The 15,174-nt window shown below is 45.1% G+C and overlaps 1 protein-coding gene across 2 annotated transcripts; it reads right to left on the bottom strand.

Annotated features, from left to right (window-relative positions):
* Positions 1–567: 567 nt before the first annotated feature.
* ISY1 (ISY1 splicing factor homolog) lies at positions 568–14,691 on the bottom strand. Of its 2 annotated transcripts, XR_010606799.1 has the most exons (12): positions 14,622–14,691; positions 14,476–14,498; positions 12,665–12,716; positions 10,979–11,044; positions 10,231–10,273; positions 9,912–10,024; positions 9,524–9,641; positions 8,569–8,691; positions 6,215–6,324; positions 5,026–5,112; positions 2,594–3,570; positions 568–660 (listed from the first exon to the last, which is right to left on the bottom strand). XR_010606799.1 is itself a non-coding variant. In XM_065642605.1 (11 exons), the coding sequence occupies exons 1-11, from the start codon at positions 14,622–14,624 to the stop codon at positions 3,463–3,465; spliced, it is 846 nt and encodes a 281-aa protein (XP_065498677.1). In that variant the 5' UTR covers positions 14,625–14,691; the 3' UTR covers positions 2,273–3,462. The 2 variants fall into 2 exon arrangements, 1 of the variants encoding a protein (XP_065498677.1); XM_065642605.1 differs by lacking the exon at positions 568–660 and having other exon boundaries at positions 2,273–3,570.
* Positions 14,692–15,174: the final 483 nt, after the last annotated feature.

Genomic DNA, 15,174 nt, shown 5'->3' with positions numbered 1-15,174 from the left:
CCAGGAAGGCCAATGGGACCTGGGGGGGATTAGAAGGGGGTGGTCAGTAGGTCAGAGAGGTTCTCCTGCCCCTCTACTCTGCCCTGGTGAGACCACATCTGGAATATTGTGTCTAGTTCAGGGCCCCTCAGTTCCGGAAGGACAGGGAACTGCTGGAGAGAGTCCAGCGCAGCCACGAAGATGCTGCAGGGAGTGGAGCATCTCCCGTGTGAGGAAAGGCTGAGGAGCTGGGGCTCTGGAGCTGGAGAAGAGGAGACTGAGGGCTGACCTCATTCATGGGGATCAATATGGAAAGGGGGAGTGTCAGGAGGATGGAGCCAGGCTCTTCTGGGTGACAACCAGTGATAGGACAAGGGGCAATGGGTGCAAACTGGAACACAGGAGGTGCCACTTAAAGATGAGAAGAAACTTCTTCATGGTGAGGGTGCCAGAGCCTGGCCCAGGCTGCCCAGGGAGGTTGTGGAGTCTCCTTCTCTGCAGACATTCCAACCCGCCTGGACACCTTCCTGTGTAACCTCATCTGGGTGTTCCTGCTCCGGCGGGGGGATTGGACTGGATGAGCTTTCGAGGTCCCTTCCGATCCCTGACATTCTGGGATTCTGTGAATTCGGGAGGTTCTCCTCTCAGAGCTCCAGCCAGGATCATGCACAGAGCAGAACTCTGAAGCAGACAAGAGATCAAGATACGTGTAAATGCAAATAAAATTATGTCTATTTTAAAACCTAGACACATTCAAGGTTCAGTGTTAGAGTTAGGTTATGATTGGACTCGATGATCTTGAGGGTCTCTTTCAACTGAAATGATTCTATGATTCTAAGGCTGATGGTAAGAATTACAAGCCCAGCACCATACCCATGTCTAAGTCCAGCTGCACACCCTAACAAAGAGTTAACGCAGCACCTATTCCCCATTTCGTTCTCCAGGACTAACCAGAAGATGAGTTTCCTGGCTTTGGCTACAGAAGCTTCCCAGCCCTAATTCCACCAGCAACGTAGCAGCCTGGACAGCAAATGGAACAGACGCATTCTGTGATAGACCGCTGCTGGCAAAAAATTACTCTGCAATTTGTTGGCTCAGACGCAGCCAAAAAGAGCAGCCAGCTTAAAAATGCTGAGCACCCAAAGCTACAGAGTGAACATTCAGCACGGCGGGTTCAAGCAGCAGCCACAGTTTGCATCACGCAGTTCCATACTGCATTTCTGTACATTCATCCTATTTCTGTGTGGTCAACAGAGATCAGCACTGCCTTAGAGACTTCCCTATTTATCTCATCATTTAAGTTGTGCTCAGGGCTGGTAACTGCTCCTCTGAACTTGAATGCAATTACTATCTTGTCTTGATTTTTCTCTCATTCTTTCCCTTCATTCATTTTTTCATCCGTTCTGTCATTATTGCTCTGTCCCTGATCGGTCTTTACCCTTCTGTTTTCTGTCTTCTATGCTATAGATTCATATAGTGACAGAAGGAATCAACCGTCAGTATTAACAAACTCCCAGACTGAATCAGGCCATAAAAAACAGTTGTTTTTTTTCTCCCCTAAATCTAGTTTGGTTATCCCCAGCATATAGTTTAGCAAATTTACAGCAAGACTGGCATTTTTCTTCCAAAGACTGTTTCCTAGAAGAAAAACAGTCGTACTGAACAACAAGAAGAAAGTACAGTCTAGCAGAAGCGTGGGTGGCAAGAGCTGTTCACAACACTTTAAGTCTAAACACCTTTTTGGCAAGCCCACTTGAGTGCTCTCATTTTTTTGTTGGTGTCCCCTGACCCTGGTCACACTATGGTTTGGTGACCAACACTCCTGAGGCGTGACAAGGACTTGACAGACTGCCTGCCAATTCATGCAGCTCCAGGAACTCAGTTAGTGGCTTATTACCAGGCAACAAGGCCTTTCCCTTCACATACTAATCTTTTCCATTGATGAAGGACACCAGCCTGATCCAGTACTGCTGGTCTGTAAACCTGCTGCACATGAACACGAAAGACGCCTGTTCTTCCATTCTTGGCGGCCAGGAGTTTCAGGGAAGGAACTCTGGGAAACGGGCTTGTCTTTTACAGCAACGCAAACAGCACGTGGATAAAAGTACATCACCTTCTCTAAACCCAAGAACAGAACACACTCAAGGGGCAGCAGCAAAAACAAAAACCAACTTTGGAGACATGCTTGCAACTCAGAGCACACCAGCTATCACAAGTCATAAACATACTCGTTTGCTGCTTTATTTCAAAGCCGAGAAGGTCTCGCCACTAACAGGAACAGAGAGGAATGTGTTCGTAATGTTCGTTGTCTGTTTGCTATCAATACTCGAGATTTGAATTTGGCAGCTATGCTTTCCACTTTTTCAAGGGTTTTTTATCATTTAAATGGAGTAAGACGAAGCTTTCCTCTGTAACAGAGAGCTTTGGTTGCTCTGGAGTGGATTATTCACAATAGATAGTACTGAATGCTAAGAGCATCTAGAAACTGAACAATCCCAGACACGGTTACTTGGCTGTTAAATCCTATATTCCTTAGATAGCACTTCTACTCCACGGCTGCAGATGTCTAAATTAAAAAGTCATTAATTCAGAGCTGTATAACAACGTTAGTCACCTGTAAGACTCTAAACAGGCTCCACTGTAATGTGCCTCTTGTCACAGGATACACAAGCTCAGAGCAGCGGGGGATGCACAACTTCAAATCCCTACATGGAGGGCTGTTTAGGATCCCACTCTTTGGCTACGATTAGGGAAACACCACAATCCTTTGAGCTAGAATGAAACAAGACATCAGGTTGTAAATAAATTTTACTAACAAGTATTTGAACAAGGTCTTGCGAAGTTGGAATTACTTAAAATAGCTGCTGAAATATCCAGCATTTATTTAAGCAATTCACCCAGGCACAGTTACAAACCACAAAGCACGTAACGGCTTTTAGACACATTGGCGTGTTATATAAAGAACCAAATCACCTTCGAAGTCACTCCTAAGATCTCCCACCAAGGTACCTCTGAAGAGGTTCCAGGCTGTTCTGGTAAACTCACCAGGTGTAACGCAGCAAGTCACTTCTGGGCTCGGGTCGGCAAAAATCAACATGGAAAGCTGTGTACACGGACAGCCAGGACAGAGCGGCAGGAACGTCTGCCAGCTTTCCCTCGGCATTTAAGGAGTCACCGGGTTTGCGGCTCTATCTGTAAGAGGCACCACTGCACAGATTGCTTTACAAAGTGAAAGCATCAGAGACAGCTGCTGAAGATGTAGACAAGTTAATCTAGGTCCGACCTTTTTCAGCACCAAAGTGCAAGTCATTTCAGTGGATAAACCAAAGCGGTGGTTTTCTTTCTGCAGAACACACTGCAACTTCATCAGTTTACTCTTAAAATCCAACAGGACTTTCAGAGCTAAAAGTGATTGCTACCAGAACACACGAGCCTGCTGCTTCAGGACAGGTCATACAAAACCCAGGACATACTGGTGCCATGTTACAATCCTAAAAGGGTTTTTGCTTCCTCGCTCTGTGCCATGAGGGTTTCGCTGGCATACTTCTGAAGAAGCTCCATCTTCTTTCTCCGTACAAGAGCTTCCTCAATCTGCAAATATAAAAACAGGATGACATTTAGCTGAATTGGGATGCTGAAACCTAGCTATTGAGACAGAAGGAAGAAATACACAGGACACAGTGTGAAAGTTAGAGGTGGGTACTAGTGTAAAAGTAATTAAGATGAGTCAGGAGTATCTTTTTCAATACTCAGCTGAAGCTCATGGAAGCCAAAAGCAGTAAAACAGATGCCTCTGTTACAGATCTATGCTCCTACTCTTTTTAGTTCAGATGTTAGCTGCAATTTTATTTTACTCTCAGTACAGCCACCTGAATTTTGGTTCAAACAATTGTCTCAGATGTAGCTTTAGCAAATGGAGAACAAGTGGAGTTACGCCACACCAGTCCACACCCCTGAAATAACAGCTTAGTGGGTGCACCCTTCACATGAGCAAAGGCGAGGAACATTGTACCTGAATTTTGTCTAGAAGTGCCAGCCATACACAATTCTTTAACAAGCATGTACCTTAGAGATCTACTAACGGCCACCTGCAAGCCCTGTTTTCATCTCAGTAGTGATTTTATATTTCTCCAAACCACACACAGGCAAACAGCATCTCTCAAAAATAAATGTTCTGGACCTTAGCTTTTTATAATTTAGAATCTAGAAGGCACAATCCCATAGGCACAAGGTATGGAGTGATTTGCCACTAAAAAAGAAAAAACTATTACAGTGACCACTGCCTAATTAGGAAAGATTCCTATGTAAATCAGTGGTTACATATTAAGAAGCCAGTTTTGCTCTCTTCTTTAAGAAAACACCATTGGCCAGAGAGCAATGTTTTTAATTGTTATTTCTCCCCTACAGTTCTGACAAGCCATCACATGTATATTTTGTTGAATGTACCTGACTTCAGAGTAGAATACAGGATTGTTATCTGACAAGATGACAGCAGGGGAAACACCATCACATGCTGTGTGATGTGAAAACATACCTGCCAAAAGATACAGAACTCCAGAACGTTCCTGCCTATGTTATATTTCAAATCACCTGTCACTGCTAAGGTAATACATACCCTAGAGCGCTTTCAAAATATAATAGTCAATTCAAAGGTCAGGCCAGCAAAATAATTTTGGGAAATTTCTGAAAGCAAACCCTGCAATTCAGAAATCATTCCACTGAATTAATAAAAAGTTAGACTGTCAGCAGAAAAGCACAGTAAAGATACAGTAGGCAATTGGTTATCTTGATGATAATACCACAACACTTTCCAATTTATGTAGTACTTATGAAGGTTTTGGAAATTATCAAATGAACAGAGTAATAGCAATGGTACAGTTCAGGCCAGTTCCACAGCATTTGCAAGAGGATTAAACAGCTGTAGAGTCAAGTCACAGAAATAACAAGTCAAGGACATTTTTACTGATGACCTGGCACAAGTTGAGATCTCTACCTTGCAAAATCCAGCGTGCATCTCTGCAACTACTTTGTTTGCTTATGTCTTACCTCCTGTTGAGATGGCACTGGAACATGTGCAATAAATTTCTGTTGGCCTTCTTCACCTTCTTTTTCCTTGCCACCTTCCTCATCAGACTAGGGAAAAAAAAAAGCCACATCAAGTTTACTTTCTGAAGAGGTCATCGAAACCACCTTTTTTCACTTGTTCTGCCAGAAGAAACCAGACAGAGAATGATCAACACTACAAACACAAGAACTAGGTGAACAGGACCAAACAACAACGGAATATGACAAGCACCACATTCAGATCCTGCTCCTTGACATTTTCAGGATTGCTGCTTTCATTCTTCATATGGCTTTTCCTCTGCTGTGGCATGGGCATGAATGCAAAGCTATATTCTCTCCTCTCCCATACCTCTCTGGCTGTCATAGCAAAGCTATAACCAAAGAGGAGCCAGCTAATCAACAAGACAGGAAACACTTTAAAAGCATGTGTACCGCTTCCCTGGATAGCTCTCTACGGCTTCCTTCTCACGCCCCAGAGCTGGGCTTACAGATCATGAGATAATATAAATAACCAGAAAGGAACAACCAGTTTTACCTTATGGACTATGTCCTTTTTATTCTTGCAATAAACCCACTTAGCTAGTGTGAAATAAGACCTAGTTTCCAGAGTCCTACAGATCTTGAGGAGTGGTGGCAACATCCCTCACTTTGCTTACTGGCGCTGGGAGAATGAAGCAGCAAGAGCCAAGTCACAGCAGTGACTGCAGGACCAGCAAAGCTTTGCTGTGTCAGGATTCAACTATCATCCCGACACTGCAACCCCTGGGTTTGCTACGCACTGACAGTATGAAATTATACTGTACACAAAATTCTTGTGCTGCTCCCGATGCAGGTTGTACTTAGGAGCAAGACTGACCTGTTAACAACACGCTGCCCTACAAATATCAGCATTCCAGGCAGCGACAGTTAAATCCCAACAAGGTCTCAGCTGTTAGCTGTTTCTCGCTCCAGTAAGAAGCCTTTCCCAGCTGCCTGCACTTGTCACTCTCTAAATCTGGGCCAAGTGTACTCATCTACTACTGATTTTACTGAACAGGGACAATTGTATAGTGAGTTAGGCAGAGAGGAGGGCAGAACGCAGCAGCAGACAGGTTCTGGGCAAAATAACTCTACTTTAAGAATGCAGCCTAGAAAACACACGAAATGTTCCATCACCTTAGCCATCACATACCTCATCATCGTTGACAGCATAGATATTTACTTCCTCCTCCTCCTCTTCCTCACCTCTTGCAAGACGTGCTTCTCTCTCCATCTTCCATTTTTCCACCGCTTCTGCTAGAACTGGTTAGCAAAGGAAAGCAGAAGGGGAACTAAGAGCAAGTCAAAGCAGCACAGTCCACCAGTTTCCTCGACAGCAGCTCTGCAGCAACTGAAGCTGAAGCTCCCTTGATTTGTCTCCTATTTCCAAAGCTCTTCCAATGGACTTAAACTTCTTGCTTAAATCCTCTACATCTGTAACACAGGCTTACTGTAGAACCTTGATGTACCATTTATTAAATGTATCCATGTTACCTGAGCAACACCCAACACCAGCATTGTGGAAGTGTGGTATTTGCTAATGCCTCAGTCGGGGTATGTTTTAGACTCTAAATGTCATGGATAAATCCCAACCCACTTTCTGAACCAAATAACAGGGGCCAATGTGACTGGGCTAAGCAGCTCTTACAGCTCTGTAGCATGTCAACAGCTATAGGAACGTTGATCACCATGTAATTAATTAAACATGATTATTCTCCTTACAGCAACCAGCCACATAAGTCTCTTTCTTTTCATCTCATGGTGCATTTCTCTTATTTTGTAGCACAATTCTAATTCTGTAAATTGCTGCTAGGTAGGAGCTGCTGCCCTGCTCTATCTCACTCTATCTAGAGTGCTAGTAAGAGCGTTAAAACAAGTTTTAAGAAGCTTAATCAGTGTCATCGCCAGTGTATAAAAATCCTAGGAAGGTGCAAGACAGTCATTCCCGCTGACTCTCAAAGATTAAAGTGCTCTCCCTGAGAAAGCAAGATCTAACTAGTGGCACGTGGCTGTGTTTTTGTGTGGTTTCGTAACAGAAAAGTACCTCAAGAAGTTTTTTCAATACTTTGTTTCACAATAATTTAGCTCTTCTGATAACAAGGTAAAAACCACAAGAGCCTAGACAATAAGTGACCCTGGAAGGATTTTACCTCTTGTGCGCTAATAGTACATTAATTCTACATTAATAGTACACGTGTCAGCATCTCTGGTCTTGTAATTTCAAGTGGCACAATCACCAAAGGTAACAGTTTTCTTAGACAACTGCGGGAACCCAGATGAGCTCTCCTGTCTGGAACTAGCGAGGTGTGCAGGGCAAACACAGTGGGCGGCTGTGCTGGGAGTGCTGCGCCCACAACTTCCCTTCTCACGCTATCGATCATCTGCCAACCGCCCACCCGGTGTGGGGCTCAGGGCTGTGCTGCAGGACACACAGAAGTGAAGTATTTCCTTTCTTCCCCTCTTCCTCCCTGTGCTATGATCTTACCTGCCAAGGCATGATCTCTAATACGTGCTACTATGAAGATCTTGCACATGGAGAAGGGGTAACTGTATACGAAAAGGAGCATCATTCAAGTAAAATCTGATCATTTTATCTGTGGTGTTCCATGGAAGAGCCTGCCAAGGGTTCCTACACCAGGACATTTCCTACAGAGCACTGAGGATCTGCCTGCAGTTGAAGCTACGTAAGAAAAAAAATCATAAAGCAAACATATGATGCAGACAGCAACAGATTGCCAGGACCAGACAATGCTCACCAGGACTGAAAGAACTATTTAGAAAACAGCCACGCTCTTCCAGGTGGTGTTTGGCCTCCTCCTTGAAGAGACACAAACACCAGAAGATGGCACATGTGCTTGGTTTTAAAGAGGGTTTCAGGAATTAGACTCGTAATCCTGATGCTTCCACTGAGCAAGTCAGTAGAAACAAAACTAGAAAATTACACAAGCAGACACGTGGATAAATATTACCTATGGAGAATGTAAGGGTTTCAAAGGAAAAAATATTTTTAAAATGTATTGAAGTTCCAGGATACATGACATGTGAATAAATTAACACAGGCCACCTCGACTCCAGGGTTTCCAGAAGGTCCCTCTAAACTCGAACTAAAGAGCTCTGTAAATAATGAGGCGGGATAGGAAACGGATGGTGCGGTCAGTGTTCACAAAGGAGGGAGATAACCACTTGAGTTCCACAGATCTCCCTGCTGCAACCTCCTCTTCTACATTCTTTAGCGTTAAAAAGTTGGGGGGAAAAGGAGATTTTGCTTCAATAGGGAATCACTTGCTGACAATATTAAATCATTAACAGTAGCAAAGATGGAAGTGAACTCTAAAGCTCACCACTGAAATGCCGTACACAACAGTGATTTGGATATGTATTTGATGGATGAAATCTGACAGCTAAGCACAAGACAACACCCACAGGGGAAAAAAAAAAGCTATCAACTTCAGAGGCCATCATCATCCCTTCTTGGACAGGTTTATGCATGTTTTGAATCTCACATACGTTTCTTTTCATATTCTTGTTCTAGCGGCTCCAGAATCCCATCCTCTTCATCCCTGTAGCCATAATATTCTGCATCAATGTCTTTCATGAGCTCAGCTCGAGTTTTCCGAGGCGGTGGGAGGGCTGGAAGAACACAGGACTGTCACTCACCCGGGTCCATCGCCAGTGTCCCTCCCCGGGTCCCGTCAGCCTCGCTGCAGCTGCCAATGACCTGAGCCGCTGGCAGCACTGAAATGTTACTGTGCCCCAAACAAAACTGTTTGAATACGCGACCCGATGTGTCCCGTAGCAGCGTCCCCGCCTCGAGACAATTCTCCACTCTGCCACACACGCAGCTACTGGAGTCCCGGTGTTGAGCAAGATGGGAAATCAACAGAACTAAAAACCCAACCCAAGCTCCCTCAGGTCACATAGTCCTGCCCGCAGTTTTTCTCTGCAGATGGTGAACAAGAGTGAGCTGATTCCGCTGGCCTGCCTCGCTTGCAGGTCCACCTAATTCCCACTCATTCTATGTCAAGTCAATATATGAAGTTTTATCCGCTTACATCTACTTTTTCCTATTACGAAAGCTGACTTCTGCTTCTAAAATTATGTTCGAGCCAACTTCCTTTTCCTTTTTAAATTCTGAACACAGAGTACTATTTAGAACTTATCAATAAATTTAACCTGTTATAATGGAAGGCTTCTATAGAAAACCAGACCTGACTATTTTGAACTCCCAGTACAAAACAGTTTACTCTTTTCTATATTACTTTAATTGCAAATAACCAAAGGTTTTCTTTGCCCAAAGAAACAGCAGTCAATTAATTACTTGTGTTCAGCATTTCATTTAGCTGATCTAAGACACGGGCCAGGACGTGCTGTTACTCGCATTCCCCACGTACTACAGCAGACATTTTACTCGAGATACACCACTATGCAGATTCACGTTTGGGAAGAGTCACTATTTACTTACGTTCCTTTTCAAAAAGTTCTCTAACTCCTGGTAAATCCTTTGCAGCTCCAAAATATTTGTACCCTCTGTTTCCTGGAACTTCTTTCCCTTCATGGTCTAACATTTTCGGTCCAATCCGCTGGAAAATAAACAGAGTTCACTGTTTGAAATAATCAGACCACTGATGCAAACTCTTAAGAGGAAGGTAAAACCCCTTGAACTCGTGTTCCAAATGAAAAGACTGATTTGGTCATCATGGAAACAAATATTTCTTCTGACAAACCCCAACATTTTTAGGGGCTGAATAAAGTTCCTCTCTAATAAACGTTGGTGGTCAACTAAACGTTGCACAGGTTTTTCCAATTACTCCATTTACTTGCAACCCTGTTGTACAAAATAATCCACTTACAGCATAATCCGGACCACCCAGCTCCTTTATTCTGAATTCCCAGTGTCCTTTCTCCCTCAGAAGTTTGTTTATTTCATCGTTCAGGTCCCGAATTCTGAATTCACCCAATCCAGCTGTTGGAGGGGAAAAACAAACAAACAAACAATAAATTACACAGCTTACTAGAAGCACCAGAGTAACTGCAGAATTTATACAATGGAAACAGTATAGTTCACATGTGATTTTTACTGTAACTTCTTAGGACTGGAGATTAAAAAAAGAAACCCACGACAAAACAAAAAACAACAAACCAACCAAACACACTTAGAAAATATCTTACCATTTTGAATCTGTGCCACTTTTTTGGAAATTTCCCCGATGATCTAGTTAAATAAGAACACAGAAGTGAATTTCTCAGGAAAAAAAAAATGGCCTAAAAAACCCTAGAAAGATCCAGCTTTTAAGTTGGCTTTTTGATCTAGAAAATGGATCTGAGCCTATCAGTTCCAGATATCAACACAGATTTTATTCAGACACAAATATAAGACCTCAGAAGCTTAAAAACAAGGAAACATTTGCACAGCTGTCCATGTGATGAGGGCAGGAGCACGCGAAGTGCACAGCAAGGCTGTGAGAACTCGGTCGGACTTGCTTTAAGAGCGGATGAAAAGGGAATAACCCGTTGCCGCCTTCAGCTCCCGAGTCGGGTGCAGGGAAGACAGACCAGCCTGAGAGCTGCATGGCAATGGGACAAGTAGCAACACACACCAGTTGGAATGGGGCAAATTCTGATTAAATGCAAGGGGAAAAAGACCATTACGGAGGTAATCAACCACTGGAACAACAGCCCCAAAAGGTTGAGGAATCCGAATCCCTGAATATATTCAAAACTCAGCGGGACACAGCCCTGAGCAACTCGATGTTCGAACACTGTGGTGAACTACATCATCTTCCAATTTCAATTATTATGTGATTTAACTGTCAGCAGACTGAAGAAGTCTGAAAAAAACGTGTAAGCAGCTGCCTAAATAGGAAGAGCTAAAGTTCTACCTACTGTAGAATTAGAAGAATCTGTAGCTTGACATTACCTGCCGCCTCCATTTCTCAGCTTTAGGCAACTCATTGCACTCCGAGGCAAGGAAAGGTCTTCGCTCCTGTTTGACACAAAGCCACACACCAGGGAAATTTAACCCAGCATCAGTATATTCACAGCATTTCCTGCAAACTTCATGGCTTGATTAATCCCAAACTACGCTACCGAGCTCCAGTGCCTTCTGCTCCCACTGACTTGGGAAATGGTGATTTACAGCCCTGCCAAATAAAACTATCAAAGAATGTAACAATTTAATTTAATCCACTTTATTAAAAATGAAATCTGTCACTTTTTTTTTTTTTCTAATCACCCCACAATCCTCTCCAACATAAATAACGTTCCATTTTAAGACAGCATCATTTTCAATATACTGCCATCAAAACAAATCCACTGGCTTCCAAGTAGCTGTTAATTTTAGTCCTTTCTCTCTCCATTGCTACTACCTAAATACTGTAGTTTCCCCCAGATAATTTTGTTCTGTGCTCTCTCAACAACAGTTTATCCAAGACACCTTTTTCCCAACCTTCTTCACATTCCGCTGACTTGCTTACAACAAACTGAAACTTCATCTTACCTCTAGGACTCCCTGCGTGGTTATTTTGTCCCTTTCTCTACAGTATTTCTACAGCTTTGCCTTTTATATATTAAAAAGCCCTCCTTTGCATAATATACCAGAAACTCTATTCCATCGTATTCTCTGGCTGTTGTTTACGGAATCTTTTTCCATTATAGTTTCTCCAAACTTATTTTCCACATTGCTCGCACTGCAGTGTAAACCAGCATTTCTTAGGGTGCAAACACAGGACATCTCAGTTAGTTTCCAGAATTCCTTTGCCAGTTACTCAAAATTAAAAATTATAAAGCTGCCCAAAATAAGTTATTGATAACACTCTGATCCCCACATAAATATCCTGGCAATCTGAGTTACGATTCAGTGGAAAAATACAGCGGAATATCCAGAGACAGTTGAGAATCAGTCTCTAGGTTCCGTGGGGACTTAGGGGTGCTATTTCTTTCATTATAGTGGCGGGATTTTTAAATTACGGAGTTGCCTAGTCCATTTTTTTGTCAATCTTGCAGCGATCTGAACAGAAATCTACACGACAGTGAAGACAACTCCGAAGAGAGGCACAGCTCCGATGTGTTAGGTCAATAACAGGCAGCGTCACAACACACCAACCAACCAGATTAGGAGAAAGATTTCTCTGCCTCTTCTGGGCACAAATCCAAACAAACCCTGTGATTACTGTCAATAAAAATAAGTGTACGTGCATCAATTTGCCTAAGTCATTGCAGAAGGAGACAACTTCCGTCTCAAAAGCAATTTACATTTTCTACCCATCATGCTGCCTCTACTTATGGCATTATTGTAGGTGGTTTTTTTAAGCTACTACATATTCTACCTGCATTACATAAAAAAATTACGAGACGCTCAATTTTCTCTTTCTTCTCAGCAGCCGACACACATCTGAAACATACATAATTTTTTAAACGGGTTGTTAAGGAAATTCTATTTACCATTTCTGGTTTGTGTCACTGTGAAATACCGTCCCTACTGCAGCTGCGTTCCAGACAACTAAAGCCGTGCTCCGACGGGACACCTGTACTGAGCTCTGCACAGGGCTTGTGTTCTGCTCTTGACCAGACCTAACAAAGCTCTAGTTTTTTTTTTTAATCTTACCTTAACTTTTCCTTCCTCGAGCTGAGCTTGCCGAAATCTTGCCAAGGCCGTCCTAGAGAAAAGAAAGGAAGCACATTGACTTCTACAAACCTGCGTTCCAGCAGGTACAGATTTTGATCTGGATGTTTATTATAGACTTAATTACAGTCTGTAGAAAACAAAGGCTTGAACGTATTCATTGACTGGCTCTTCCTGCTAGTGACTTCTTCAAGACTAGAAATCTTCAGTGGTTAATTTCTGAGATAAATATAAATCCTGGTAAGCACCTAATTCATTTTTTTGTTTAGCATATGCCAGCATGTTAGATAATAGCAGCAAACCAACATCAACGAGTTATAAGCACAAGCATAAAGCATAACATATCTTAGCAAACAGAAGACTCAAGAAGAAAAAAAGCTTCAGTAAGGAAAGCAGCAGATAGTAATCAGGCCTATTAACATTACCAAAATATTCTGAGTCTCTCACAACTGAGCAGACTACACACACCACAGTTTTTTAATACACTTTTATTTATTTACTAAATATTTAATAGTTACGTTGAAAAGCAAGAAACAACTGAGCACATTTAACCCCTTTAGCAGCACACCTGTCCCTGCATCTAAGCCACTTCTCCAGGCTCCAGCTGCTGTGAAGAGGCATTTCCAGAACAAAACCCACCCAGCATCATGTCCCAGACGCACCAGACGGATCCCCCCCGAGAGCACCTCGCCAGGCACCACGCAGCGCTCAGCCGCTCTGAGTTACTGCTACAAGCTCGCCAAGTATTTTAGGGAAAAGAACAAACAGGAGACGAATACGTTGAAGAGCCTCTAATCTAGCAGTTCCCAATACGTGGTCTGCAAACCTTTTTGAAAAGTACTCAAGAAGGCCAATGCAAAAATAAATATGTTAAAAAACATTGGCTTAGCCTAAGCTACTCCCAAGCAAGAATTAACCCTGCACCAATGCTGACAGATTCCTCTCCAGCCCGGCATCTGCTCCAAAACCAGAAACTGTCTAAAAGCATAACAGGCTATTAGAACCTATTTCACCACGTTTCTCATGCAGTCCTTGCTGTAGTTTCTCCCCTGCAGCGGCTGTAGCAGGCCCCGCGCCCTCTGCAACACCAATACCCAGTTACAGACGCCGCCTGTCCCTCTGCTCTCATCGTCTCTACACCAGCATAACCGGTCTTAGGGCTATGAAAATGCTGAGGGGTCTGGAGCATCTTATGAGGAGAGACTGAGAGAGCTGGGGCTGCTCAGCCTGCAGAAGAGAAGCTGAGAGGGATCTGATCAATGGGATCAATATCTCAGGGTGGGTGTCAGAGGATGGAGCAGACTCTGCTCAGTGGTGCCCAACGCCAGGGTGAGGGGCAACGGGCACAGATTGAAACACAGGAGGGTCCATCTGAACATGAGGAGAAACTTCTTTGCCGGGAGGTGCCAGAGCCTGGACCAGGCTGCCCAGAGCAGGTGTGGGGTCTCCTTCTCTGAGACATTCAAACCCGCCCGGGATCCCGAGTGATCTGCTCTGGTGACCCTGCGTGAGCAGGGCTGGGCTGGGTGATCTACAGAGGGCCCTGCAACCCCAACCAGGCTGTGATAACACACACTCCCAGGGCTTTAAAAAAAGCTGAACAGTGAATCCCCCCGGGCAAGCGTGACCCTGTGGGTGTGAGCCACGGTGCAGGTGCCACCACACACGGGCAGAGCCTCGGTCTGCAGGGCAGGGGGCCCGGGAGCTCGGTCACGCTGCCCGGGCAGCAGCACGGCCAGCACAGGGTCCCCGGGAGGCCTCTGCCCGCCCCGGGCCGGCCGCGCCCTACTCACATGGCCTTCTCCGCGTTCCGAGCCTGCAAGAGAACACAGACGGGCTGTCACTGCGGGCGCCCGGCCCCGACCCGCTCCTCACCCTCAGCAGCCCCCGCTCCAGCGCCCACCGCGGGGCAGGGAGCGGCGGGAGGCCCCGCACTCACCATGACGACACCCGGCCCCGCCGCTCCGCGCCCGCACCTCAGCCACAGCCGGCGCGGAAATGGCGCCCGGCCGCACTGCGCACGCGCGGGCTGGTTCCCGCCCCGCCGCGCGTGCGCGATGCGAGGCAACGCCCCCCCCCTTCAAAAGTGCGCATGCGCCCGGCCCGCGCGGCTGGCGGGAACCGCGCGGCGAGCCCGCCGGTGCCGGGCGCGCGCGGCCGCCGCTGCGCTTTGCTCCTCCGTGTTTCGCACCCGAGGGGCTGCGGCGCCGCCGGGGCGGGAAAACCCCGTTGTTCTGCAGCGCCTCGCGCGGCGGGAACGCGGCGAACGGCACGCGCGAGGCTGGGTTAACAACCTGCGCTGCAGGAGCGCAGAGCAACCAAGCCAAGGGCGTTAGCTTGGAGGAGGCCGAGGGGTGACCCATTCATGGGGATCAATATGGAAAGGGGCAGTGTCGGGAGGATGGAGCCAGGCTCTTCTGGGTGACAACCAGTGATAGGACAAGGGGCAATGGGTGCAAACTGGAACACAAGAGGTTCCACTTAAATATGAT

Source organism: Caloenas nicobarica, chromosome 11, assembly GCF_036013445.1.
Source record: "Caloenas nicobarica isolate bCalNic1 chromosome 11, bCalNic1.hap1, whole genome shotgun sequence".
NCBI classification, from domain to species: Eukaryota; Metazoa; Chordata; class Aves; order Columbiformes; family Columbidae; genus Caloenas; species Caloenas nicobarica.
Note: the sequence above shows the minus strand (reverse complement) of the source record. Positions and strands in the feature narration are given on the sequence as shown.